The 26,323-nt window shown below is 42.9% G+C and overlaps 1 protein-coding gene across 1 annotated transcript in view; it reads right to left on the reverse strand.

The window, feature by feature from the left end:
• The window catches only part of ANO2 (anoctamin 2), a 302,892-nt gene that overhangs the window by 147,916 nt on the left and 128,653 nt on the right, over positions 1 to 26,323 (reverse strand). The window contains exon 16 of the mRNA XM_019544216.1: positions 18,111 to 18,193. Within this exon, the coding sequence (XP_019399761.1) occupies positions 18,111 to 18,193 (83 nt within the window). The remainder of the gene's footprint in view (positions 1 to 18,110; positions 18,194 to 26,323) is intronic.

Here is a 26,323-nt window from a genome sequence, read left to right on the forward strand (position 1 = left end):
CTATTATCTTTGAAAATCCATGGCATTTGGGAGAGGGCCTGGATGACTGAAAAAGGGCAAATATAGTGCCTATCTTAAAGAAAGGAAAGAAGGAGGATCCAGCAAACTTCATACTGGTCAGTCTCACCACAGTCCCTGGAAAAATCATGGAGCAGGTCCTCAAGGAATCCATTTCTAAACACTTGGAGGAGAAGGAAGTGTTTAGGAACAATCAGCATGGATTCATCAAGGGCAAGCCATGCCTGACCAACCTGATTGTCTTCTATGATGAGATGATTGGATCTGTGGATGTGGGAAGAGAAGTGGATGTGATATACCTTGACTTTAGCAAGGCTTTTAATATGGTCACACACAACATTCTCGCAAGCAAGCTAAGGAATCGTCCAGATTGGACGAACGGACTGTAAGGTGGGTAGAAAACTGGAGTATCATCAGGTTCAAAGGGTAGTAATCAATGGCTTGATGTCTAGCTGGCAGTTTGTATCAAGTAGAGTGCCTCGGGGGTTGGTCCTGGGCACGGTTTTGTTCACTATCTTCATCAATGACCTGGAAGATGGGATGGATTCACCCTCATCACTTAGGCAGTCCTCCAATCAAGATGAAAATTTGAAATGGACAGAAAGAGAAAACACAGCTGATCTCAGCTCTGAATGGTTTATTTAAAACAAAGAAAGAGTGAGCCTAAAATCCTTGAATTTCTTGGGATGCTGGGACAGATCCTCATTTCATTAAGACCCCTTTTACACTGCTTTGGCAGTGGAATTCATGCCCACCCAAAGGCTCTTATTCACTGGCAGGACATAAGGAATCATAAGTATAAGGTCTGTCATAGGTGAAACATAGGGAGGCATGGGGAGGAGGGGGAGGCATGTGCCCCTCCTGAGATTGGCCCTCGCTAACCAGAGAGTGGGGAGTGCTGCCCCCCACCCCTTCTGGTTTTTCAAAAGGCACTTTCAGTTTTGCCCTTGGCGTTTCCAAGGTCGGCAATCAGCCATGGGGAGACCCCCCAGCTGGGCTGGCGATCAGCCTCTGGTGCCCCACCCCCACCCCCCAGAGTCAGGAGGCACCAGTAGCCCATGAGGTCTGTCATCATTCTAGCCCCAAGATCTGAAAGCAGTTATGCTTGACTGGTAAAAAATGGGGGAACTTACTTGAATAGTACTTCACATTGCATACTGCTACCAAAATATACGGGAGGGTAGAAGACAAAAGTCTTTATGGAATGTGGTCCCCTCCTACCAAAAATATTGCAAAGCCAACAGTAATCTAAAGTGAGAGGCATAATTCACTAAATTAGTTCCACAGATACATTAAGGAAATTCATCAAGAGTTTTCCACCTGGTGCTCCACACTGAACTGTGTACAGTTTCATTGTCTGGTTCAAATGATGGCTTTAAGATCAAGCTTGCTATTCACAACCTTGCATGGGCATTTAGGAAGCATCAGTGAGGAGGCTGATTTATAAAATCTGACCTCAAATTGGACACTCCCATAAAGAGGATCTCACAAGATAGCATCAAACAAGTAGCCCAAAAGTGCTGCTGCTGTTACAGTACGCTGCAGGCCTGAGACATTCACTAAGAGAATATAGAATCTTTTATTTCTTGATCATCTACTCAAATCCACCCCATGTTAACAGGCACAGAACTAGTAACTGGAACTTATGGGCCAACTGTAGGAGTTTTGAAAAAACATTAAATTGATTATTATATTTTAAAATATATCATAATGTTGATATCAATAGCATGAGAGGAACTGCAAATTATAAGTAATCTTGTGGAATCTGTAACAAGCATGACTCCTCCATGCATCCCATCTAGAAACAGATTCTATTCCATTTATTCAGCGTATAAATGGACCAAGTGATTCCTATTCTACTCTGCTTGGGGCCCTGAACAACACTTAACGAAATTAATGAAAAAGGTGAAAGGATCCTCCTCCTCCTCCTGACACACAAACCATCTATTAGACTACTGTAGCAGTGGACTGACATGTAGGATAATTTTTAATGTATTTCATTGCTTGGGTATATATGAAACATTGGCCTTTGTTAGTAAATATCTATGTATGTAACTGTTATTATGATTGTTATTTACTTGTACCAACATCCTATCATGGGCCAGAACCCAATCATCTCAAGTGCTGTGAAAACACAAAAAAAATCATGCATCCCCTTGACCAAGGATCTGACAAAATACTATGAATCATTTTTAAAAGTTGTGTTGTTTTTTCCTTCTCCTTCACTATAGTGCTTCCCTTTATCATTTGATAATTTGTAGTAGCCTGAGCACGCCCCCTGTTTCTGGAATATTTCTCTAGCAGTATTTAGGATTGAGTACATTTTGGAGAGGTTTTATTTTTACTGTTCTTATATAAAGCACATAAAATAAATATATCTTGGGATTCTTTAAAACTGAACTAAAAAAATAGCTGCCTCACAAATCAGAGTATTGTTTTCAAGGTCAGACATCTTGTGACTGACCAAGGCTAGAAAATAACACCTTATTCCATTAAAGATGGGTATTTCTCAGCTTTTTCCAATGGGAATAAAGCTTCCTTTTTCTAACTAAGATGTGCTTCATTAGACATCAGACCTTCAATCTATCATTGGTTCAAGACTAAATATTGCCCATCCAGAAACATCTTCTAGCAACTCTGGCAGACAAGGTTCTTTGCGTGAATCTGATATCTTTTATTAGACCAACTTAAATAGCTGGAAAACAATTATTAAGCAAGCTTTTGGATTCAAAAACCCAGTGTCAGGCTGGGGAAGTTTCAGCAGTTGGTGTGTGCTCTTCCTGGATGGAATAAAAAGTAAAGAAGCCAGAGGATGGGCTGGTCTGCATACAAGACAGGTAGTCAGTGAAAATGTAGATGGAGGAGTCAATGAGTGAGAGATGGGCAGGGAGAGAGAAACTGTACAACATGGAAAAGAAAGAAGCCAAACAACTGTTTTCCAACTATTTAAGTTGGTCTAATAAAAGATATCAGATTCAAGCAAAGAACCTTGTCTGCCTATGTCCTTAGAACAACACGGCTACAACCTACACCCTTCTAACAACTCTGTAATTTAAAGTGAAGGGCAAGTAGGAAAGAATTTTTACATGTGGGAAGGAAAGCAACATTTTGGCTAGGGGCAGACATTCGAAAAGCCTGAGCCTGAATTGATCCAATCTTTCCAGGCCAGGTTAAATCACCTTATAGCTATATAGACATCCCATACATGCAGGCACATGCCTGCAGTGGCTCAGGCTAGAAGATGGGGGGCACTAGAGCAGCCCTCCCTTCCCTTGTACAGTATTAAGCTGAGAAGGGGTGTGACCAGACCCTAACAGGACACACTGATTAGCCCAGCAGAGAATTGGTAACATTGTTTATCACCCCATTAAGAACACAACAGAGGGACATTACCAGCTATCTGTTGATTTCGCCACATCGCATGGACTATACCCAGCATGTGGTTTGCTAGCTAATGCTGAGGTATCTGTGTAAAGCGGAGGAGAGGAGAGGATAATCCCTGCTGAGCAAAGAGAAGCCAGGCAGATCCTGCTCTGCCTGCAAGTCACTGCTGAGTGGCAGCCAGGGAGTAGAGGGGAGGGGCCAGCCCTGCTGTAGAGCAGAGAGCCCCACCCAGCCCAGACAGCATGCCGAGATGCTGGGGGTGTCTGGTTTATCTTAAACCAGCAAAGGGTCTTGGGCAGACATTGCATAAACTGGTTTGAGCCAAATCAGATAAGTCTGATACTACATTCAACCAGATTTATCTCAAACCGGTTTCAGCCATTTTCAAATTGGTTTATGTGCACTGAACATCTGTTCTGTTACAGGTTTAAACCAGTTTCTGATCACTTAAGCCAGTTTATATGTAATCTCTGTCCCTAGCCTTTAAGATTGTTGCTTTTAAAGCTGTTCAGAGGCTTGGAATTTTTAATCTACATTTGTGGAATGAATGAATAAGCAGAGCACACAGGAGCCTATCAAAGGTAAATGTTAAATTAAATTTACCTTAGCGATCTATAACTAATCACATGGACAGTATCACCATAGATACTCGTAAGTTCTGAACTACTTCTATCCTGCACCTTGTACTCCTCACCAACGTTTTTCCCACCCATCCATCTTCAGCTGGCCTACTGCTAGGATTCCAAACCTCTAATCCCCTATACAACATTTACCATTTGATTTAAAAAATGACACAAAACAATTTATGATTTTTTCCAAATGTGAAATCCTTCCTCTCTTCCCCAAAACACATTGTTTTGATTCACACCAGAGGCAAGATTCAGAAAAAGGAAAGGAATAATCCTAGCCCTAGGATTTGAATAGGTGGCTTTAGCTATGACTCCCTGTTATGCCTTCTCTAAATTTGTTTCTAGATCTAGTAGCTCAGAAGACACTAAGCATTTGAAATGAGACTTTATTATCTATGGAATGAATGTTAGGTTAATTTTTCTGAAGTATCTGGTATTCTCTTCTTGTAAGGTCTTTACAATTAGAATCCATGATTTTATGATATTATGACATAGCAGCTACTGAATAACTGCAATGAAGAGAGCTAAAAGAAAGACCAAAAATTATTCACATAAAGATACTACAAATATTTTAACCAAAAATTATATTGGATAAATCACAAGGGTTTTTTTAATATGAAAGTCAAATATAGAAAAAACAGTAAAATTTATCCAATAAATTACTATGATTTCCCTATTTATTTCTAAGAGAAACACATACACATACACTCTTTTGGCTAGTAGTGAATAATGTGAGCTCATCCCAAACTCATATCAATAAAATCTTATCCCATGGCACATCATCACATATTCTATATAGGTGTGGTGTGGGATAGAGATTTTATTGGCATGAGTTTGTGATGACCTTGCATTATTCACAAGTATCCATGTGTGCACGAGAAATAAAGAACTATGTATACACCATTGCTCTATGGTCATATAGAACAAAACAGTCTAAAAAAAAGTGGCAGCATGAGCCTATATAATTTTTTTCCCACAAAATATTAAGAGTACACAAACATTTTCCATTTTATTTGCATAGAAAGTACAGTTAAGCTGGGCTGCCATTGATTTAAATAACAACGTAAAGTAGCATTTGCATAATACCACATTGTGAGAACTTTTCCTTGTTGAAAGTTACTTTATATTTCAGGAAAAAATTTCATTGCTTTTAAAATCTGCATACATAAGAACTTATTCTAGAATAAACTATTTCTGAAAAACTCCCTCTGTGGCCAACTGTGCACCCAAAAGAAGAGCAAACCAGAACAGCTATACCTCTTTAAATTCATGCCTTACTTAAATCTGAATTAATTTTCTGGTGCTGACAAACTCTTCATGAAATTAAATATCATAGAAATTAGAATAATAGAAATTGAGGACTGGAAGAGACCTTGAAAGGTCTTTGAGTCCAACCACCCTGCCCTGGGCAGGAATACTGCTGAAATCAAATGATCCCAGCAAGATGTTTGTCCAGTTTCCTCTTGAGGACTTCCAAGGTTGGGATTGCACCATCTCCAGAGCCAGCCCATCCTATCCTGTGAAACCTGCAGCCACACAGGGGCCTGCAGACAAGAGCCCCCTGTAGCCATGAACCGCAGGCAGTGGAAGTGGGGGGCTAACAGGGCTGAGCTGCCCCAAACAGACAGCAGCAGCAGGCACAGCTTTAGGGCAGCCCAGAAATGGGAAGCTGCAGTGGGCGGGGAAGGGTGCGTATACTCAGATACCCTGCACTTGCATCCAGCATTGCAGCTAGCCCAGCTGCATGCAGGCAGATACGTTTCTTTTAATCTTCTTTCTTTATCACCTTGGGCTTGGAGGATGGGGTCAAATCAAGACCCCCCCCACAGTGCAGAAGAAAGTGGAGTACAGGCAGGGTGAATTGTTCACCCCTGCCCCACTCCCTGCTACACTATGGGGATTGTCCCATGACCCAGCCTGGCCCCCATTCACCATGAATGGGGCCCCAGCCAGGCCAGGCAATGGGATAATCAGAGTCTGGAAACTCATCCAGGAAGTGGGTCCCACCACTGCACACACTGCAGAGAGCTAAGGGGGAGGGGGAAGGAGGAGTTCCACCTGGCTCCCCAACACCATGGCCCTGGAAGAGAAACCAAGCTCTGATTGCCTCACAACCCAGCCTGGCTGGGGCTTCATTCACGGTGAATTGGGCCTTGGCTGGGCCGAGTCGTGGGACAATTGGAGCCTGGCAGCTCCTCCAGACATGTGGCACTGGTCAGCCAACTGGAGGGAGGGAAAGGAAGCACGTACCCCCCAATCTTTGCATGGGGCAAGGGTGGGCTCCAGCTGCACTATGCGCCTTGCCTCTGTACCTCGCTGCCACTCCTTCAAAAGCAGTGCACCATGGTGCCATGTGCCTGACTGCCAAGCCCGTCCAGCGGCAGGACACACATGGTGGCACCCACTGTTTTTGGGAGCCCTGCAGCCCAGCAGTGCAGCCGAGGCTGGCCCCACTCTGGCCCCTGGCTCTGGACCCCCCCCCCTCCTTGGGCAGTGCACAGGTGGGATGGGGTGGGGAGGGGAGGGGAGGCAGCTAGAGCCAGTGGCCAGGGCCAATGCAGCCAGGGCCAGGAGGCAGCCAGGGCCAAGGCCAGTGCAGGGCTGGGGCCAGCAAAGTGCAATGCCATGCTGCTCCCCGCTGGCCCTTTCCCCTCCCCCCAAAGACTTTCCCATGCTGGGGGCATGTGCACATGCACACTCAGCCCCCCCAATTTTTTTTTCTTTCTCTGGCTATGTTGTAAACACTTCAGCACCACCACCAGCTTCTGCAGTCACTCGCCACCCTATTCGCCCCACCTCCTGACAGCTTCTTTGCATCAGGGGGCCCCAAAACTATATCTTGCAAGGGGCCCCAAAAATGACGTGCTGGCCCTGACCACCTCCTTGGGAAGTCTATTCCAGATTCTGGTAACCCTTACAGTAAATAGGTTCTTCCTTGCATCCAACCTAAAACCATCCTCTAGCAGTTTATGGCCATTGCTCCTTGTCCTCCACCAGGCACCCTACTGAACAGTTTTTCTCCCAGCTCTTGATATTCAGCCCTTGCATACTTATAGACTGTCACCAAGTCCCTCCCTCAGTCTTCTCTTCCCCAGGCTGAACAGTCCCAGATTCCTTAGTCTTTCCTCATAAGGTTTATCCTCTAGACAGTTAATTATTCTTGTGGCCCTTCTCTGGACCCTTTCAAGATTCTCCATGTCTTTTTTGAAGTGTGACAACCACAACTGGACACAGTACTCCAGCTGCAGTCTCACCAACTCCAAGTAGAGAAGAAGTACCACTTCCTTAGCCCTTCTCATGATACAATGGCTAAAGTGTCCCGGTATGCTATTAGTTCTGTTGGCTGCACCATCACAGTGATGGCTTACATTCATCTTGTGATCAACCATAACCCAAGGTCCCTTTTAGCCATTGTGCTGGCCAGGACATCTCCTCCTAAGCTATATTCATGTCACTGTGTGTCTGGGCACTCTTTGTGCCTGCCATTTTAAGACCTAAGTCAAGCAGCCAGCAGGTGCCTGATTGTGGCAGCCATTTTTAGATTCAGGGCTGCCTATATAAGCAGAGAACTTTGCTGCTGGCAGGCTAGGCAGAAACACTGCCTGGCTGCAAGGCTTCATGGAACACTCTGGAGGTAAGGGAGGAGCTATAGGGGATGGCTAAGAGGCTCCTGGTCCTGGGCATGAACTAAAACTGCACTGCCAGGAGTGGGTGCCCTGGTGGGGCTCTCAATGGCATGAGAGCCCCCAGGAAATGCCAGGCCAGTTACCACCCCGGTGAAACCCCAGTATCAGAAGTCGCTACTTCACTGTCAGGGCAGCTAGGATCTGGAACCTACTTCCAAGAGAAGTGGTGCTGGCTCTTACCCTGGGGGTCTTTAAGAGGAGGCTGGATGAACACCTTGCCAGGGTTGTTTGACCCCAGTACTCTTTCCTGCCATGGGAGGGAGTCAGACTTGATGATCTGCTCAGGTCCCTTCCAACCATACCAACTATGAAAGGCGGGTCAGGGCACCATAACCCCAGATCCCATAACCAGGTGGGTCACCCGCTAGTAGGGTCCTGAGGGCAGACCCCAGAGAGTGGAATAGAGGCTCAGAGTCCTGATGTAGAATACCCTTGACTGGTCAATGCTGGAGTCAGGACCAGACCAGTCAAAAGGCCCAGGGGCCCACTGCAAGGGACGCCCCAGAGCTAGAAGGGCCTGGGGTTTCCAACTGGCCTTGGAAGTGAGGCCAGGGCCTGTGTAGCCAAAAGTCCTGTGGGGACCACACCTGAGTGGGGAAACAGTTTCAGGGAGCTAGGTAGCCCGAATGAAGGCAGGGTTGGCTGCCTGAATGGAGGGATCTTAGAGGGGTCCTGATTTGAGGATTCTGGGGCCCAGTGTGGGGCCAGTAAGATTAACATCTGTGGATGCTATTTGCAAGGCATGGACTGTGGTGTAGAGGAGGTACAGAGCCGCAGATAGCACCCCCTGGCATCAGGGCAAGAAAATGGGCAGCCTCCCGCCTAATTAAGATCATTAACTAGATAACAACAAGGTGTGTCAGGACAGAAGGGTGGGCAGTTGACCCAGAAACAGGTGGGTGGGCAAAAGGCAAATCAGCCCTGAGAAGGCCCTCTGTTACATGCTGGTTACTTCTCTCCAGATGAAGCACTCTGTATTTATCCTTGTTGAATTGCATCCAGTTCCACTCTGCCCATCTTTCCAGCTTGTCCAGGTCTGCTTGGATCTGCATCTTATTCCCTAGCATGACCTCTTTCCCCCATAACTTCATATAATCCACAAGCTTGTCCAGTGTGCATTCCACATTGTCATCTAAATTGTTGATAAAGATGTTGAACAGCATGGAGCCAAGAACTGAACTGTGTGGGACACCACTGGCCACCTCCCACCAAGAAGATACAGATCTGTCCACTGACACTCTCTGGGTTTAAACCCTTAGCCAGTTCCCAACCCACCTGACCATGGACTCTGCCAGCCCACAATCCCCCAGGTTTTTCATAAGAGTATCATGGGAGACCATGTCCTTTTTAAAATCCAAGTATGACGTCAACCACATTTCCCACATCTAAGCTGTTCATTACTTGATCATAGAAGGAGACATGGTTGGTCAGACACATAGGTCTGGCTCGGGGTGGGGGGCACCAGTGGCTTATTGCCAACCCCAGAAATGCCAGTGGCAAACCAGAACTGCTGCCGTAAAAACCCAAAGTGCCATCATCACTTCACGGGGGGGGCAGCACCCACATTCCCCACTCCCCAGCAAATGAGGGCAAATTCCAGGGGGTCACCTATGGTTAGACTGGACCTGTCTGCAACAAATCCATGTTGGCTATCCTTCAGCATCATGCCTTCTGCCAGTCTCTCACAAATGGACTTCTTGATAATTGTTTCTAAAATTTTACCCTGTATTGAGGTCAAACTGACCAGCCTATAGTTTCCCAGATTCTCCCTCAACCCCTTTTAAAGATTGTACTCTAAATATAGAGTACAATATACTGTCCTGGCAACATAAAGGTCTTAAAAGGTATAAACGTTGATCAGGCCAACTTCTTGGAATAAAAGAAAATAAGGCTCACCATTGAACACAATGATTGGAGATGTTTCCCCTGGCATCTCTAAACCAATACATGGTAGATGCCAGAGAGGATATTAAATAGGGGATAGATCACTCTAAAGATATCCAGTTCAATGTTCTCCTTCTATAGCATCCATTTTCAGAGATAGGCTACTGAGCTAAGATGGACTTGTCTGACCCAGTATGGAACTTCTTAGGTTCTTATAAAGTAGACTTCAAAGAATCTGGGATATTATTTTCTTTCTAGTTAAGAGTTCAAAATAAGCCCCATGGAAGAACTGACCATGGCTAAGAAGGTGGCAACCTTCACTCAGCCACAACACTTATGGTAATCCCATAGCCCATAGTTGCAAAGAAAAGTTTCCGACATGAACCAAATACAAAGCAACTTGTGCCTACTCTGCTGCCTGAAAATACTCAGGAAGTGTGAAAGAGCTGAAAGAGCTCAGGAGGTGTGAACTCCTTCCATTTCTTTCAGTGCAATGTTGACACTGAAGACTGCTTCTGACATCATCTTTCTTTGAATATTAGGAAGTATTTGAAACAAAGCTGATGGGCATCTAATGACATAAAGATTAAGTGCCACTGAAACAAGTGAATGCATACTGATAATTTGACTTTAAATACACATCTGTCTGCACAGCAGCACCTGCATCAGGACTACTAAGAGAAAAAACAAATGGAGCTAAGGATTTTAGACAATTAACTGCTGGGGAAAGACAAAAACACTGCCTGTATAAGATGAGAAATAAGTAAGAAGAAAGCAGAGCAACTTGGTAGTTTCTGGTAGAAGGGCAGCCCGTGTAGAGTCAGGCATATCTTAAACACAGGTAACTTTTTGCTGACCATAATTCCTAGAAACTAACTTAGCTTGGAAAAATACATAACCTTAAAGCTTTCCTAGCAAATGAAGGAGATATCACAAGCCTTGGTTCTTCTAGTATGCAAGTGAGAACATGTTTAAATTATGTCTTTACGTTTAGTTGTTAAAGAAGCAACAGCTGGTATGAATTCCCTTAAGGCTGAAATGAGAATTTTTTTTTAAATTTCCTTCCCAAACTGTTGTAATCTAACCACATCTTCCTTACAGATAACATTATAAAACCTAATGGCATAGGGTAAAATAGCCAGCTGGACTTGCCTAGAGGGTGTAGAACAGGGATCAGAGTTACAGTCACACTCATTAAATAATCAATAATAATTAACAGTAAGTTAATGAAATTTGCAGGGGATTCACAGATGATAAATTAGGTTGAGCAGTGAATGCCAAGAAGACAGTAAAATAGTATAAAAGGGGCCTAGAAAAGTTAGAGACATGGCCAGACATATTTTTTTTAAAAGGGAATGAGTTTGGGAAAAAATATGCAAGCAAATTCATCCAGGAGAAATAATCCAAATCACAGACATTCACTGGGACAATGAAATTTAAGCAGCAGCAATGTTAAAAGAGGAGATCTTCAGCAATGAAAAGAATTGAGGCCACAGCTCGCTCGCTCTCTGACCACCCCAAGAGACTGGTTTCAAAAAAAGGGAGAAGTGATTGTGTCAGTGATTGAGTTACTAGGGTGAACCTTGTTTGCTTTTTTCATGACTTCAGTGCAAACAAAAAGGAATAGTTGCTGCCTCTTTTGTAGCAAGACAATTAACACCTAACAAAAGAATTCTATCCCTAGCTCCACTGTATATGGTGGCAGCATTTTAAAAACAGGAACTCAGCTGAAACACAGTGAATTATAGAAACCAGAAGTTTGAGTTAAAATTCCTTGAAGGGACAAGGAGAAAAGGCCATACATGCAGGAGCAGATTTCATATTTCTAAGTGCTTATGCACTCACTGAGACACCATTCAAGGCATAGGTGACTGGTAGAGGGTGTACAGGGGTGCACGTGCCCCTCCTCCCCCCAACAGCCGTCACTGATGACGCTGTCAGTAGGGTTGGTGCCCCTCCCGACAGGGTCGGCGGCTTCTGCAGGTTCCCCCCCAGATTCAGGAGACTCATGATTCCAGGTCTCGCCCTTGTCTAGGTGGTCACGCAGCAACAAGCCACAGGCCACTTTGAAGAAAGAATTGACATTTTTTCTGAACGAGGAAAAAGCACCCATCCCAAAAATGCTACTGAAGGCCAAGCTGAGGGAAGGAAATCTGCATAGCCCATACCAACAAAAAAAACCAGAGGAATTATTTTGAGAACACGGAATTTTAACACCGAATTGTAGCTAACCAAGTTATATTTTCAATAAAGATAGTAAAATAGGGTCTTTCTGATGAGGAAACAGTATGACTGTTTCAAGTATGATCAGAGTTCCATGTATTGGCAATTCAGTAATTATGGACTTTGCTGCATAGCCAGCACTTTCTGCAAAACTGAACTCTGGATTCAAGCTTTCCATTTTAAAAATGTATGTTTCCAACCCACATGTTGGTGGAAATTAACTAAACCAGACCTATTTGTTGAGTGACTTCTGTCTCTTCCCCCCAGAAACACAAAGGAAAGAAAATAGTTGGTTTTGAGAGCACATAATTTTATGGGTCATTTTTTGAAGATTCAGGAAAAATGGTGGTTTAGTTCTGAATGTCTTTTAAAAGAGACCTTTCACCAGCTCCCTCAAGCCACTTTAAAATTACAGGATCCACGTACATTTGTTCCATTTGCGCTCCGGCATAGAGACATTCACCTTTATTTTGGAAGAAACTATACTTCTGCTGCATTAAAACAGACCTCCATTCAACAGACAGTGCTGTAGGGATTTTGGAAGAGGAAAATAACTTAGATTTTACGAGGCTAGAGCGGGGTTTTTTTGTTCTTTTTCCACATTAAGTGAAATTCTATGATACCATAATTTGGGGGAACAGGAAAAATGGTTCCATAGCTTTGGATTGTCCTGTTCTATCATCCTTTTGCTTGCTTTTTTTTTTGTTCATTATACAACACACATTGAAAACAAGGAATTAGTAACACATCTTGCATATTGATTTTGTGTAGTTATTTGTTTGTGATATTTTTAAGGTTCTGGTTATTCTCCAGTTTTCACAGGGATGTGTTTCAAGGGTAGGATGTTTCCAGCCAGTTATCCATCAGTTTTCATGCAGTGTCCAGTGTATCTTTGGACATGCAAACAGTGCAAATCTTTAGGAGTTGTCTTGAGTAGTTGTGCCAGGAGTAAATCAGCATATGAGCCTTACAGAATTTGCTTTCTTGGACTTTTGATGCCATCTTATGTAACTTGAATTCATTTGGGGTACAACTCAGTTGACATCAAAGGAGATCTACCACAGTTAAATCTGGGCTAGTACATTCAAAGAAATAATGTCACAGAAAACGAAAGGCTTAGACAGGCTCAACAAAAAAACAATCCTGAAAATATCTGCTGCAGTGTGATTTTTTTCATTGCATCTCCCAATTGTTCTGGCATTTATAGTTGTTTTCCTGCCTGCCTCTGGTTTCATAACATACATTTCAGGTGCACTGGAATCAACTTGTTTAGACTTCTTTCCCCCCGTGACATGGATCCCATTTTGTTTTCATGTCAGCTGAAAGGATTCTTGTTGGCCCTTCCTCTCTTTACCACCTAAAATTCTACCTCAAAGAAAAGCACAATTCTACAGCTTCTTCCACACAATGATTTCACCATGTTTTATAGGTAGTAAGCTAAGTGTTCAAGATTTAAGGGATTGTCTCCTTACTACAAATGGCTAAATTGGGATTCTGTGAAATTAACTGGCTTGCACATGTAATAGGACTAGGTACACAATATCTGCCTTTCTGGTCTTGTGATCTCCCAGACACCTGTATACCATGCTAGTAGATAGTTATTTTGGAAAGTTATAGCAGTGATAGTTCAGAAAATATGTGAGAAGCAGTGGGCATTTTGTTAATATCTTATATTTGATATCATTTATTCTTTTGTAGATGATAACTCTAAACAAATGGTGCAATAAAAGATATCAGCCTTTCATCTACCACTGTATATCTGGCCCTGAGCACAGACACATTATTCCTCTACTTTCTTTTGTATCCTGCAAAGTACATGGCAAGTTCCAGACAGTCATTCCCTCTACAATGTCTGAGAAACAAAGAGTCATCAAACTATCATCTTGGAACCTGGAACACTCAGCTGACTGAAGAGTTGCCATAAAAATCACCCTGCAGCACAAACTGAATATACCAGGCTACCCACTAAGTCTCAGTCATTTCCCCACCAGCTAAAAGCCAGCTGGGCACACTGTGAGAAAGGGTTTGCTTTGACTTCTAACACTGAAGACTGGTGCTGTTTATAGTTCAACTTGCAATCACAATTAAAAATCAGCAACTGAACCTTCAAACTTGTCTTGTGTGTCTGAATGTATACCACTTTTGGGAGACATTTTGTTTTTCTTCTTTCATTATATTTTGAATTCAATCTGGGTTTATTAAGAGAGGCCAAATGAACACGTCAAATCCATATCTCTCTGGGCACAGACAGGAGTTACATGTCGTGCAATTTGCCTCCTGAAAGCACTCTACAGCCATGCCCTGACAGAAATGCGGGGCTGCAGATGGCTTTAAAAGTGCCCGATCACACTACAATCTGAAGCTTCATTACATGAAGGTGCTCCAAAGCAGACTGCTTTCATTAACTTCTGTCAGTGTGCACCAGGAGAAGGGCAAGGGAGGAGGGAGCTCCATCAAGGGGTTGCCTACATTGCACTGGACAATGGGGCAGGTAGACTGGAGCCCCCCTCCCTCCCTTGGATGGGAGTGGGCCCAATAAACCTGGCCCGCCCTCCAGCACAGGCTGGGCAAACCCCAAAGGGAGCTCCTTCCCCTCCCTTCTTCCCCTCCCATTCTGAAGATAGCACTGGAACTCCGGGGGGAGGGGAAGGGAGAAGAGGTGAACAGGGCTAGGGGAGATTAGCTGTAGACATGCAGCCAGTTCAAACTGGAGCTTGATCCCTCAGCTCCCCAGACCCAACAGTGAACATCTGCTGGGCCAGGGGGGATGCTGTACCTCATGGTGCTTCCTGTAAAGCACCATGAGTTACAGGGGGGAGATGCACTTCTGTCAGTGCCCTCTGTGAAGAACTAATGAACCTGGGGGTGTTTTCAGAAACCTATTGAACCTGAAAGTGGTCTGTTCACCATAGAAATATATACTTATGTCAAACTATGAATGCATATTATAAACGGACACCATTTAAAGATGACTCCCAGCAACCCTGGAAGAGATTCCACTGAGAACACTGTGGAGCTCTCTAGAGGATATTTACCTTAAACAGAGCCCTCTTTTCATAGAAAACCTTCTAATGAAGCAACTTGTTTCAGGAGAATCCAGTCAGAATCCCCAATTCCATCCCCAGCTCCCCAATACTTTCCCTGCATAAAGCACAATTACTGAATAATGTCTAATTTATGTTTTAAGTACTTAGTACATAAATACTTCTAAATATTTATATATGCCCAGAGAATCAACTCTTAAGCACTGGATTTTACCCAGTGACTTACTCTTTCATTTGAAAGGACTAACTAGCACGTGCATGGCCTATAACTTCCTCAAACCACTTCACAAATCTATTAATTAAGGAAAGTAAGTGATGGCTGAACAACAAATTTCAGGCATCTACATGCATTTGTTTGCTTTGTAAATCAGACTACATCTCCCAGAATGGGTCCCATCTACCCATCACACCCGTATCCAGAAGCTGACAGCCATGTATGTCTGTGTCTAACTATCAGATAGTTGCTTATACTGCTCCATGTTCTATACTTTCATCTCTAAGCCCGTCAGAAGAATAAGTTGACTTAAATGATCCTATCTATGAGAAACAAAGACAGCTACCTTGAAGGTGTTGTTTAATATTGGAATTTACCTTTTTAGGACTTGCAGTTTTTAATATTGCTGACAAGCACTAAAGATAGGTAAAACCTTTTTACCGGATGGATCTCCTATTTTTGAGTGACAAGGATAAAATTCATCTGTGGCATAATTCCAACGATTTCAAATATATTACACAGGAAATGAATTTGATCCCCAGTCACTAAACTGCAGTCACTAAACACTCTGCAAAATCAGACACTAAACTGCAAAATGTTTAAGTTCCGCCACTGAAAATATCAGGCTTAACCTCCAAGCTCACACAGCAATGGTTAAAAGCTGGTTTTAACATCCAGTTCACAAAGCAATGGAAAATTAGATCCTCTGAAGGAGAATAAGTAGCTTTGTATTCTTAAATCTTGGAATGATTCTAGAAATGTGCAGAAAATCTTGAATCACACCACAGATTTTGAACCCTCCATAGTAGCACTGTCAGGTAAATCTCCTGTCTCCTCTGTTAAGTTGGTATGAGTTTTGAAACTATTGAGAGACTCTAGGGTACTGCCAGTGTCACCTTTGAATGATCAAGGCACTGATATTGCTGACTATCACAGTGCTATTAGCTGAGATAAGTATTTAAGCAATGGCTATAGCAGAGTCACTGCATTTCAGAGTGCTCTCTTATTACTGGGACCCTCAATAGGACTTTGTCTTCAGAAAATTCCATAACTAGTCAAAGCATGAATAGTTCATGTGGTGAAAAGGATTCACTGAACCATACAAGCTATTTGGCAATGTCCAGAGCTTTGTCCTAATTAAAATGGAAACAGAAGGCCTGGAGTGAAGGGAAGCTTTAGAAGGTCCAAACAGATAATGAATGTATTCAGTGGTGCTCTTCCCCATGCAGGCCTTAATCTGCTTTATTGGAAAATGTCACTTTGACTGCCATGCTGGAGCTGAGGACCAGAGGTAATTTTTTACACTTTGAAACTTCCCTATAGCCCTCTGGCTCTGGTGCATGGGCGGGGTTGCAAAACATTTTGAATGTGCTGAGGTCTTGCTATGGGACTTACTCAGTAAGGCATGCATTGAAACAAGTGGCTCCAATGCGGGGTCACAAGTCCCAACAAGAATATCACTTCCCAGAATTGCACCTTCACAGCCTTCCAGGCTGAGTCGACCAGACTTACAGGATGTTTTGGAAGAAGTCAGTCAAAGCATGAAGCACTTTCCATAGGCTATGGTGACCATGAGGCAATATCTGCAAACACAAGCATCATGGTCCATCTTGGGACATCATAAACAATCACTGTCACACATTTTGTGTCTTTCTAATCAACTCATAAAGAATTGTCTGAACTCAATGGACTGATTCTGAGACCATATAATAAAAGGAGCTGCTTGCACAATCACATCAGGAACAAACTGTGAAAACAAAAGCCTTGGGGATACTGAGGGGTCCACCCCACATTCTCCAACACACGGTGTCTACCAACTTTTTCTTTTTTTCTTTTTTTATCCCCAGAGGCCCTTTGTGCGTGTGGGGACATAGCAACTTTTTTTTGCCTGAAGCTACAGCCAAACATGAGTCTCTTATCCATTACTTTTTTGCCTTTGAATTTGATATGGTAACTGAAAAAAAAACACCCCAAAAAACCAACTTGTGCAGTATGAAACTGAGTTTCAACAAAACAAGTATTTTCAAAGAAAGTTTTTATTTTCTTCAATTTTTTTTGGTCTTTTCTCCTTTAAAATTTTATTTAAAAAACTCAGTGTACAGTGGAAACTGTAATCAGTGAGTGTCTTATGCCCTCAGTTTCTGCTATAAGTTGGGCTCTACATGTAAACAGATTTGCCAAATGACACTATGAACACATGACTACTAAAAGGCATGGAACTGGAATGGAAAAAAACAAGCCACCTAGATAAGAGGTTTTGGGCTAAACTTCTTCAGTGTTCAGCTGAAAAGAAAAACTAATTTGACTTTTGATTTAAAAAAACAAAACAAACAAAACAAAACAAAAACAAAAAACAGTCCAGAGCAGTCCAGTTATCATTTTAACAACAATGCACATGCTTCCCAATTGTGTCCCAATTTAGTACGGTTGGGAGAAATGGCAAAAAAACATTTTCCAAACAGGTCTACTTCTTGTCCACTTTTAATAGAAAAGGAACTGAGCATTGAGATGGGATACAAATCCTAGCATCTCAGCAGCAGGGAGACAAGCATCCACTTTTGAAGAAGCCATTAGCTTTGGGCTCAAGATGTTCTGATCCAGACTCACACAGGCAACACCTCTCTGACAAACCTCTCTATCAAGCATTTTTGTTTTCCATAATAAAAAAGTAGTTGAATTAAATATATAAAACAGTTGGGATTTGTCATCACACTGCTGCTTCATACTGGAATGTGGAAATTTTGTGTTAAAAATGTTTTGTTCTTAATCTTTGACTATACACTTCTTCAACATTAATTATTAAAAATGAACCTGTATACTTGCACTGTGACAGAAGTGTAACAATTTCTTTCAAGATATGTTGGTACTCAGCAATACTTCAGTCACAATCATTTAGAAAAGCCCAGGTGCAAACTGAATTGCCTCTGAATGATCTGTGTATGTAGTAATTAGAAATCTCATCACCACTCTATATTTTCAGATTGACAGTAATAAAAACAGTGAATTAGTGTGCAGAAGGAAAACTTACTTCTTCTTCCTCTAAGCCTGTTAAATCCCAGAAGTAATTCAGTCTCATCTGTAAACGTTTCCATTGTTCAAGGAACATGGTGGCTTAAGGAAACAAACACAGTTAGATTTTAAACTATCATTTTAATTCCTTATCATTAGTTATTCATGCTGCAATATTACTGACAAGCCCAAGCTAATATCAGGGTCTCTCAGTCTTGGGTTGGGGAGGCAGGGAAGGTGGGGGTTTCACAAATGCATGCTAAGAGATAATGCTTGCTACAAAGGGTGGACAGACATTGTAAAAACACAGGGGGGAGACAAAGGGAGCCTGGGTAGAAAGTGTCGCTGTGATTTTATAAAGCACAGAAAAAGTAAATGACTTGTCTAAACAAGTTGTGCCTACGCCCGGGACTAAGCCCAGGTATACTTATTTCCAGCCCAAGTTCTTCACTATGAGGCCATATCAGTGTACAGACTCTTCATAGATGTTAGGGGCTGGAAGGGACCTGACAGATCATCAGGTCCAGGCTCCCTGCACTTGGACAAAAAGACTGCTGGGATCAGCTGACCCCAGCAAGATGGGCGTCAAGATAATTTTTGAAGATCACCAGAGTGAATGACTGTACCACCTATGGGGGAAGCCTGTTCCAAACCCTTGGCACTCGACTTGTAAAGAAGTTTTTTCTTATGTCTAGCCTGAAGTGATCTTCAATCAGTTTGTGCCCATTACTTCTTGTCCTCCCTCGGGGGGGCCTTGGTGAATAGATTTGTCTCAGCATTCTGGAGTTCATGGACACAAAACATAGTAACCTAGTGAACCCATGTCCAAATCTAACGCTGAACTACAATGACACTAACTAGCCAAGTAACGAAAACTAAATATTCCTCTTCAGGCAGAAATATACAAAGAAGCAGCAATGGACTATTATTGAAAGAAGCCCTAAATAACTATAAGCAATGTGACAGGTGATTAAGATGACTTGTTCCAAAGAAATGAATTTAAACTTTTCTCCAGATTTGTGTTGAAAGCTGCTCTCGGCCAACCTAGCTGTAAATAAGTATATGGCTATACAGGCTGGGAAGTCAAAGGTATCTGGACATGCAGCTAGCTACATCATTCCCTTGTGTGCTATTAGCTTTAGTGTCAACGGGGCACTGAAGTGCAGACGCCACACTACCCCAATGGGGTGCTGTGCTTGGGATAAGCCTTTGCCTTTTTTTCTGACCTATAGTTAAACTGAAAAGATCAGCTGTAGTCAGCAAATACACCATTATGTTGATTTTCCCTGATACTCTGGAATCTCTCTCAGTGGGGTAACTGATCTTTTTTTAATCAGTTAAATCAAACAGTTGGCAGTTTTAGGCTCCCACTTTCTTTTTCTTTTCCTTGACACTGTAGTAAGTGTTGTGCTACACCATCATATTTAGGTTCTCCTTGTTCTCTTCCCATAATTGTCACTTCCTCTTGTCAGCCTGCCTCCTTTTGCTCTTGCCATGCTGACAAAGCTTCAGGAACAGGAATTCCAATCCAAAAGCTGAAGGTCTGACTCTCTACCAGCCTGTACCTGAAGTCATCCTTTCAATCTGTGCCAAGGGGTTATAAAAATGTTGCTATAATAGAGTGCTTATTTACTGTCACTTGGCACATGCTGTACATAATCACTCAGGATGCAAAGCAGTGGAAAATTAAGCCCCTGCCTACTGGTGGCACCAACACTTTCCCATGGTATCTCCACATGGCATGAAGCAAACAAAGGAACTGGAGCTGAGTAGGGGATTAGGGACAAGAGCCCCCAGCTGCCAGCCCTGATTTCCAGGTTCTGCTGATTCCAATCAATGGCAGTAAGAGGCAAGCCCAGATTTGGTGGCACCATAGGGCAGCATCCCCTTTAAGTTCATTCTGGTGCCCCCATAATATCACTGTCCACAGCTCATGCCCGAGTTGCACACCTCTAATTATACTACTGCCTGTATTCATATTCAGTGTGATCATCAGTGTACAGTGTGTCTGGAGAAAGCTCCAGTGCCCGCACTGAACAATTTAAATCCAAAATGTGCAAATGAGCTGACTGAACATATATGCACAACTTCCATAGAGGAAGCCAGATTTTTCTATACAGCTACATTCCCATTTAGTCCTCAAATTGAATGGCTAGTTTCTGAAGGCTGGAATATACGATGCTGAACTGTTTTAAAAATCTAGTGCCCATCTTCAGAAGAACAGGTGAAGCGAAGTGCTCCTATCTTCAGAAGAATCTGACCCACAGAGGATAGTTCATATATCAACCATATCCTAGGAGGATGAATATTCAAACTAGAACAGAGATTTTCTGAATAAGTATTCTCATATTACAAGGATCTAAAAATTACTGAGGGCTGATTGGGAAAAAACGGTAGATGAAAAGGAGAGAACATTTTAAGGATAGGATTGGCAACAAACAGAAAATAAGTGCTCCCTTTATGGAGAACAGAGGGCAACTAAAAAGCCCATTTAACATGCTCATGGAAGTTAGAGGACTTTTTAAGTCTTCCTAGAAACACAAATACTTGATTATGTTGTTGTTTCCCACTTTCTGTATTTCTATTTTAAACATAAAATCAGTCTCTGTTTAGCTGTATCAGCATGTAAAAGGTAAGTTTTATTGTAGCAATTGACATATACCCATAATATTCAACTCTCCTTTGTACTGACACATTTAACTAACATCTGAAACCCTACTTCCAAGAACATCACTGTAAGTAAGCACAGTTAGGCAGGCACACTTTTCTCTTTTTCCTCTATTTGGTATTTCTCAGTGAATAGGGGGCACTTGCAAATGGAGTAGGTGGGTTCACAAGGCTATTTAATGAGGCATCAGGATTAGGTAACAGGAGCATACCTCCTTTCTTGACGGTAACTGTTAAAGGTCTCTGTGCCTTTCACCAGAAGGGAGGGGAGGCTGGAGGAAGGAAAGAAGGGTTTCTTCTGCTTGGCCCTGATGATGAAAGACAGCCAGCTCAAAAGAGCATAAGTGCCACATTGTTCTGTCCTTTGAGCATACCAGTAGAAAGTAATAACTCATGATCTTTAGATCTTACAGAAAGTCACTCAGGCAATGTTTCCTCAAGATACCATAAGACAAATTGGTTTCAAGTATGCCAACAACAATAGAGCTGTCAATCAGCAAACTGAATGGTAGGTATAAGCAGTGTGCCCTTAGCGTCAGGGCAGCAAAACATTGTGTAATATAATGCTCAATAGGCAAGCAGGACAGGGTTAACACAGCCTACTTTGTTTTTCTCTACAGCTCCGAGTACATAGTGGGTGTGTTTCCATGCCAGACAAGCTCAGTTATCATGGTCCCAAGCAACAAGAATTTTCCAGTCTGTGGGAAACTTTTTTTTATGACAGGACATGTCTTGGAAACAATTTTATTATACTTATGTATCTTTTTTTAAACTAGTGCATACAGAACTGTATGTTCTTTTCTGTTTTGCTGCAAACTTTGCATTTTCAGACACCAAGTGAAATTATTAGTCACAGCATGTCAACAGTCTGCAAACAGTATTGTTGATGTTGAAGTATAATCACTATGAATGCAACTGCCCAATAAGTGATTGTTTGCATGTATGTAAATGTTCCTTTGCCCAACATGATTTTCTGTTTAGAGCATATTGGTATCTATGTAAGAAACTACATCATATGTTATCACCACAAGGAGCAATCAATACTAAAAGGTCAAAGACGTCAGCAGTTACCATACAGTGATATTTTAATGGTTAATGAGGTTAAATAAAGCACTTTCTATATTTATCTCGGCACTTCTGAGATAAATTGGGAGCGCAGCCCTTCTGGGAGGGTTTTCACCACCTCTTGTAACCATAGGATCATAGAAAAGTAGGGCTGGAAAGGACCAAATAAGTACAGGGCTCTGGCTCAAAGTAGAATCATTTCTGACTAAACCAACCAAGCCAAGTGTCTGCCCCCTACTGAAGCTTGAGGCCATTGCTCCTAGTCTTGTCCTTGTGCCACAGAGAAAAGCCCATCTCCATGCTTTTCATAATCACCCCTCAGGTATTTGAAGACTGTTATCAAATCCCCTCTCAGTCTTCTCTTCTCCAGGCTAAATAACTCTTGTTCTTTCAGCCTTGCCTCTGAGCCCCCTAATTATTTGTGTTACCCTGCACTTGACTCTTTCCAAACTGTCCACATCTTTCTTGAAGTGTGGGGCTAGAAACTAGACACAGTACTCCAGGTAAATACTGCTAAGGTACATGGTGAATCATGCTTGCATGGACATGTAACCCAGGAATACTGACCCTAACTCATTTTCTCTTGTCTATTTCTTTTGTTCAGCCTAGTATTATTATCCTCTGGCAGAGGCAGGCACTGATTGTGCTTATCTATTCTGTCAGAGTTAAAAGCACTCTTTCCTCCAGCAAGGATACAGGTAATCCCAGCATCTCTGCTGAAACAAAAACAGATGCAGGTAGCACAGTTACAACGCCATGTATTACACCATCCATAACAGTGGCACCTGACCAAGTGTGATTCCTGTCACAGTCTAGCCTATACTGACCAATGACTGCCAGCTTCCAGTGAACTCAGCTGGAAAAATGGAGCTATTTGTGAGACTTCTCCAAAGCAAGTCAGTCCCACCATCTCCCTAAGATGTACCGATCAAAAGATCTTCTGAACAATTTCAAGTAGTTGGCAGACACCAACTTCTTTAGTTGAGAATACCTCTTGCATACACCTCCTGCTATCAGACCTTAGCACTGTAAACACCTAAATATCGAATTTAAGCTGGGGGCAACAATAAGTGTAACATTCTGTGGGCACGCCTTCAAAATCTCATGCTCAGAGTGAGGCTTTCACATTTGAATCACCTAACTCAAAAATCACAGTAGTGGCCTTCAGAGGTGATTTTTATTGTAAGGAAAATTAATATTGAGCTTTCACAATAAACTGCCCCAAACAGCAAGGTTTCAGCAGCATATGGATGAAGCCATTAACAACAGGAGTAAAGAATGGGTATAATCAAATTTTTATTGTCTAGAACATGTTTTGAGATCCTTGGATAAGCAAAGTAGTTTTGTTATTACAGGAAATCAAATGTACATTACTGGTATGTACTAATTAGAGTGTATTAGAGTTGGAACAGCTATTTTCCCATTTTATTTGGAGGGGGAGGAAGGGAACCTTGGGTTTGTGCCATTAAGTGTTGATAAAGTCAGACTGTCCCACGTATAATGCACTCTGAGCCGTGGTGCACACCTCAAACTTGATTGAGGGACACTTGCAAGGTTCTCTTTCAATGGAGGAATGCCACTGGTAGGATCCACTCTTGTCAGATACAAACTCTCCCTCTATAAGCAAGCATGAAACTGGGATTCACATGCAGATTAACAAATGGCCAGGATGCAGGACATGCTGTTTTACTTTTCCAGTTCAAAGAATAATGGCCTTACCCTGGCAGGCCACACACCATCCACGGGTCATGTTGTGTGCCCCTGCTCTATGCTTAAATCAACTCCACCTCCACCTCACTCCACTGGGGAAGAAGTTCTTCTCAGCCAGAATGGCTGACCTGCCTGACTGGGCTTTAAACTAAGCTTGCCAGGGGATGGGCAGACAACCACAAGTGCAAGCTCACCAAGCATCAACCACAAAATCAGCAAGTTAGGCTGCTCAAGGGAACTCACTCCTACCCTAACCCAGGAATGGAGCTTTTCTAGGAGTGAAAGGAAGCCTAGGGCCTCCAACAGCACACTTACTTGCCTGTACACAAATGCCAGGACCTTAGGGAATAAACAGGAGGAACTGGTCCTTCTGCTAAACAGAAATGACTACGATCTCATAGAGATAACGGAGACTTGGTGGGACTCCTCCTATGACTGGACCACAAGTATAGATGGCTATACCCTGTACAGGAGAGATCATGCTGAAAAACAAGGTAGGGGTGTAGCTCTCTATATGAAGGAGCAGTACCCTTCCCTAGAGATTAGCACCCAAGGAGGATGACTGGAGAACCCCTGGGTTATAATACAAGGGGAACATAGTAAAGGGGTTACAATGATAGGAGTCTACTACAGACCTCCAAATCAGGAACAAGAGCTTGACCATGAATTCACTAGGGAACTGGATAAGGCTGCATGCTCTTGGTACGTGACTGTAATGGGAGACTTCAACTACATGGACATCTCATGGGAAGAGCACTCAGCCAAATCTGATCAGTCACAAAGCTTCCTTACATGCATGGATGAGCTCTACCCATCTCAAGAAAGGTACTGGTCAAAATGGATGGTCTAGTCAGCAACCTAAGAATCAAAAGGAAGCTGGGAGACAGTGACCACAAATTAATCACTTTCACTATCCATCGCAAAGCTGGCAAGTCAGTCAGCAATGCAGAAGTCCTCAACTTTAGGAAAGCCAACTTCCATAAGCTCAGGAGGCTTGTTGTCAAGCACCTGAGAAGCCATGGTTTGACAGGGAGGGGAGTTCATGATGAGTGGTCACTCCTTAAGGCAGCAATCGTAGAAGCACAAGAGAAGTCCATTCCAGCCCATAGGAAAGGTAGTAAAAGGGCTCAGCAACCCTCTTGGCTCAGCAAGGAACTCATGGACCTCCTACATCTAAAAAGACAGGCTTATGATAGAAGACAGAAAACACCACTAAGAAAGAGTATTCTGCACTGGTCTGTACCTTTAGGGAACAAACTAGGAAAGCCAAGGCTGTAACCAAACTCCAACTGGCTATACAAATCAAGGACAATAAAAAGTCCCTCTTTAGATATGTGCAAAGTCATAAAAAAAACAAGGGCAACACTGGACCCCGATAAGCCAAATGGGGCAGCTGACAACTGACACCCAGAAAAAAGCCAATCTGCTTAACGATTAATTTGTGTTGGTCTTTCACCAGCTCAAAGGGACCATCCTCCCTGACAAGATGCAGGATGACCAGGGTAAGGGTGAATATATGCCCACCATTGACGTAGGTCTTGCAAGGGAACACCTTGAGAGGCTGGACACCCACAAATCAGCTGGTCCGCATAGATTGCACCCAAGATTGCTAAAGGCACTGGCAGACATCATACCACGGTCACTGGCAAGTATATTCGAGAACTTGTAGTGCTCGAGTGAAGTACCTGAAGATTGGAAGAGGGCCAATCTTCTAAGTGGTGCCTATCTTCCAGACTGGGAGGAAGGAAACTACAGGCCAATCAGTTTGACCTCAATCCCTAGAAAGATCTTGGAAAAATTATCAAAGAAACCATTATCATCAGGCTAACAGACAGCAACATTCTGAGAGATAATCAGCATAGGTTTGTTGCAGGTAGGTCTTGCCTGACCAATCTCATTTCCTTCCAAGAAAAATAGGTTGATATCATATATTTGGACTTTAAAAAAACCTTTGACCTGGCGTCCCATGATGTCCTCATGGAGAAATTGAGGGACTGTGACCTCAACTACCCTACAGTCCAATAGTTGAGGAACTGGCTCCAAGGTCAGACCCAGACAGTGGTAGTTGATGGAACCAAATCAACATGGCATACAGTGACCAGTGGTGTCCCCCAAGGCTCCGTTCTTGGACCTGTACTCTTTAATCTCTTTATAAATGATCTGGACTCTGGTGTCAGAAGCAGACTGGCTAAGTTTGTTGATGACACCAAACTATGGGAAAGAGTATCCGCACTTAAGGATAGGCTGGCGATCCAGGCTGACCTTGATAGGCTCACAAGGTGGGCAGATGAAAACCTGATGGTATTCAATATGGAGAAATGCAAGGTGTACTACCTCAGGGGAAAAAAACTTGCATCACACTTATAGGCTTGGCAGTTTACACTTGCTAGCACCATGACCAAAAGAGATTTGAGGGTCATGACTGACCACAATATGAACATGAGCCACCAAGACAATACCACAGCCAGAAAAGTAAACAAAACTCTGGTGTGCATCTAGCAGTGCATCTCAAGGAAGTCATTCTCCCACTGTGCTCAGCCTTGGTGAGGCCACAGCTGAAGTACTGCATCCAATTCTGGGCTCCACAATTCAGAAAGGATGTGGAGAAGCTTGAAAGCGTCCAGAGCCCACATGCAAGATCAGAGGGCAAGAGACCATGCCTTATGAAGAAAGGCTGAGAGCCATGGGACTTTTCAGACTGGAAAAGCGTAGGCTCAGGGGTGACTTGGTGGCAGCATACAAGTACATAAAGGGTGTGCATCAAGATCTACTGGAACACCTGGTCACCAG

This window comes from Crocodylus porosus, unplaced genomic scaffold (assembly GCF_001723895.1).
Source record: "Crocodylus porosus isolate Cpor-Errol unplaced genomic scaffold, CroPor_comp1, whole genome shotgun sequence".
NCBI lineage: Eukaryota > Metazoa > Chordata > Crocodylia > Crocodylidae > Crocodylus > Crocodylus porosus.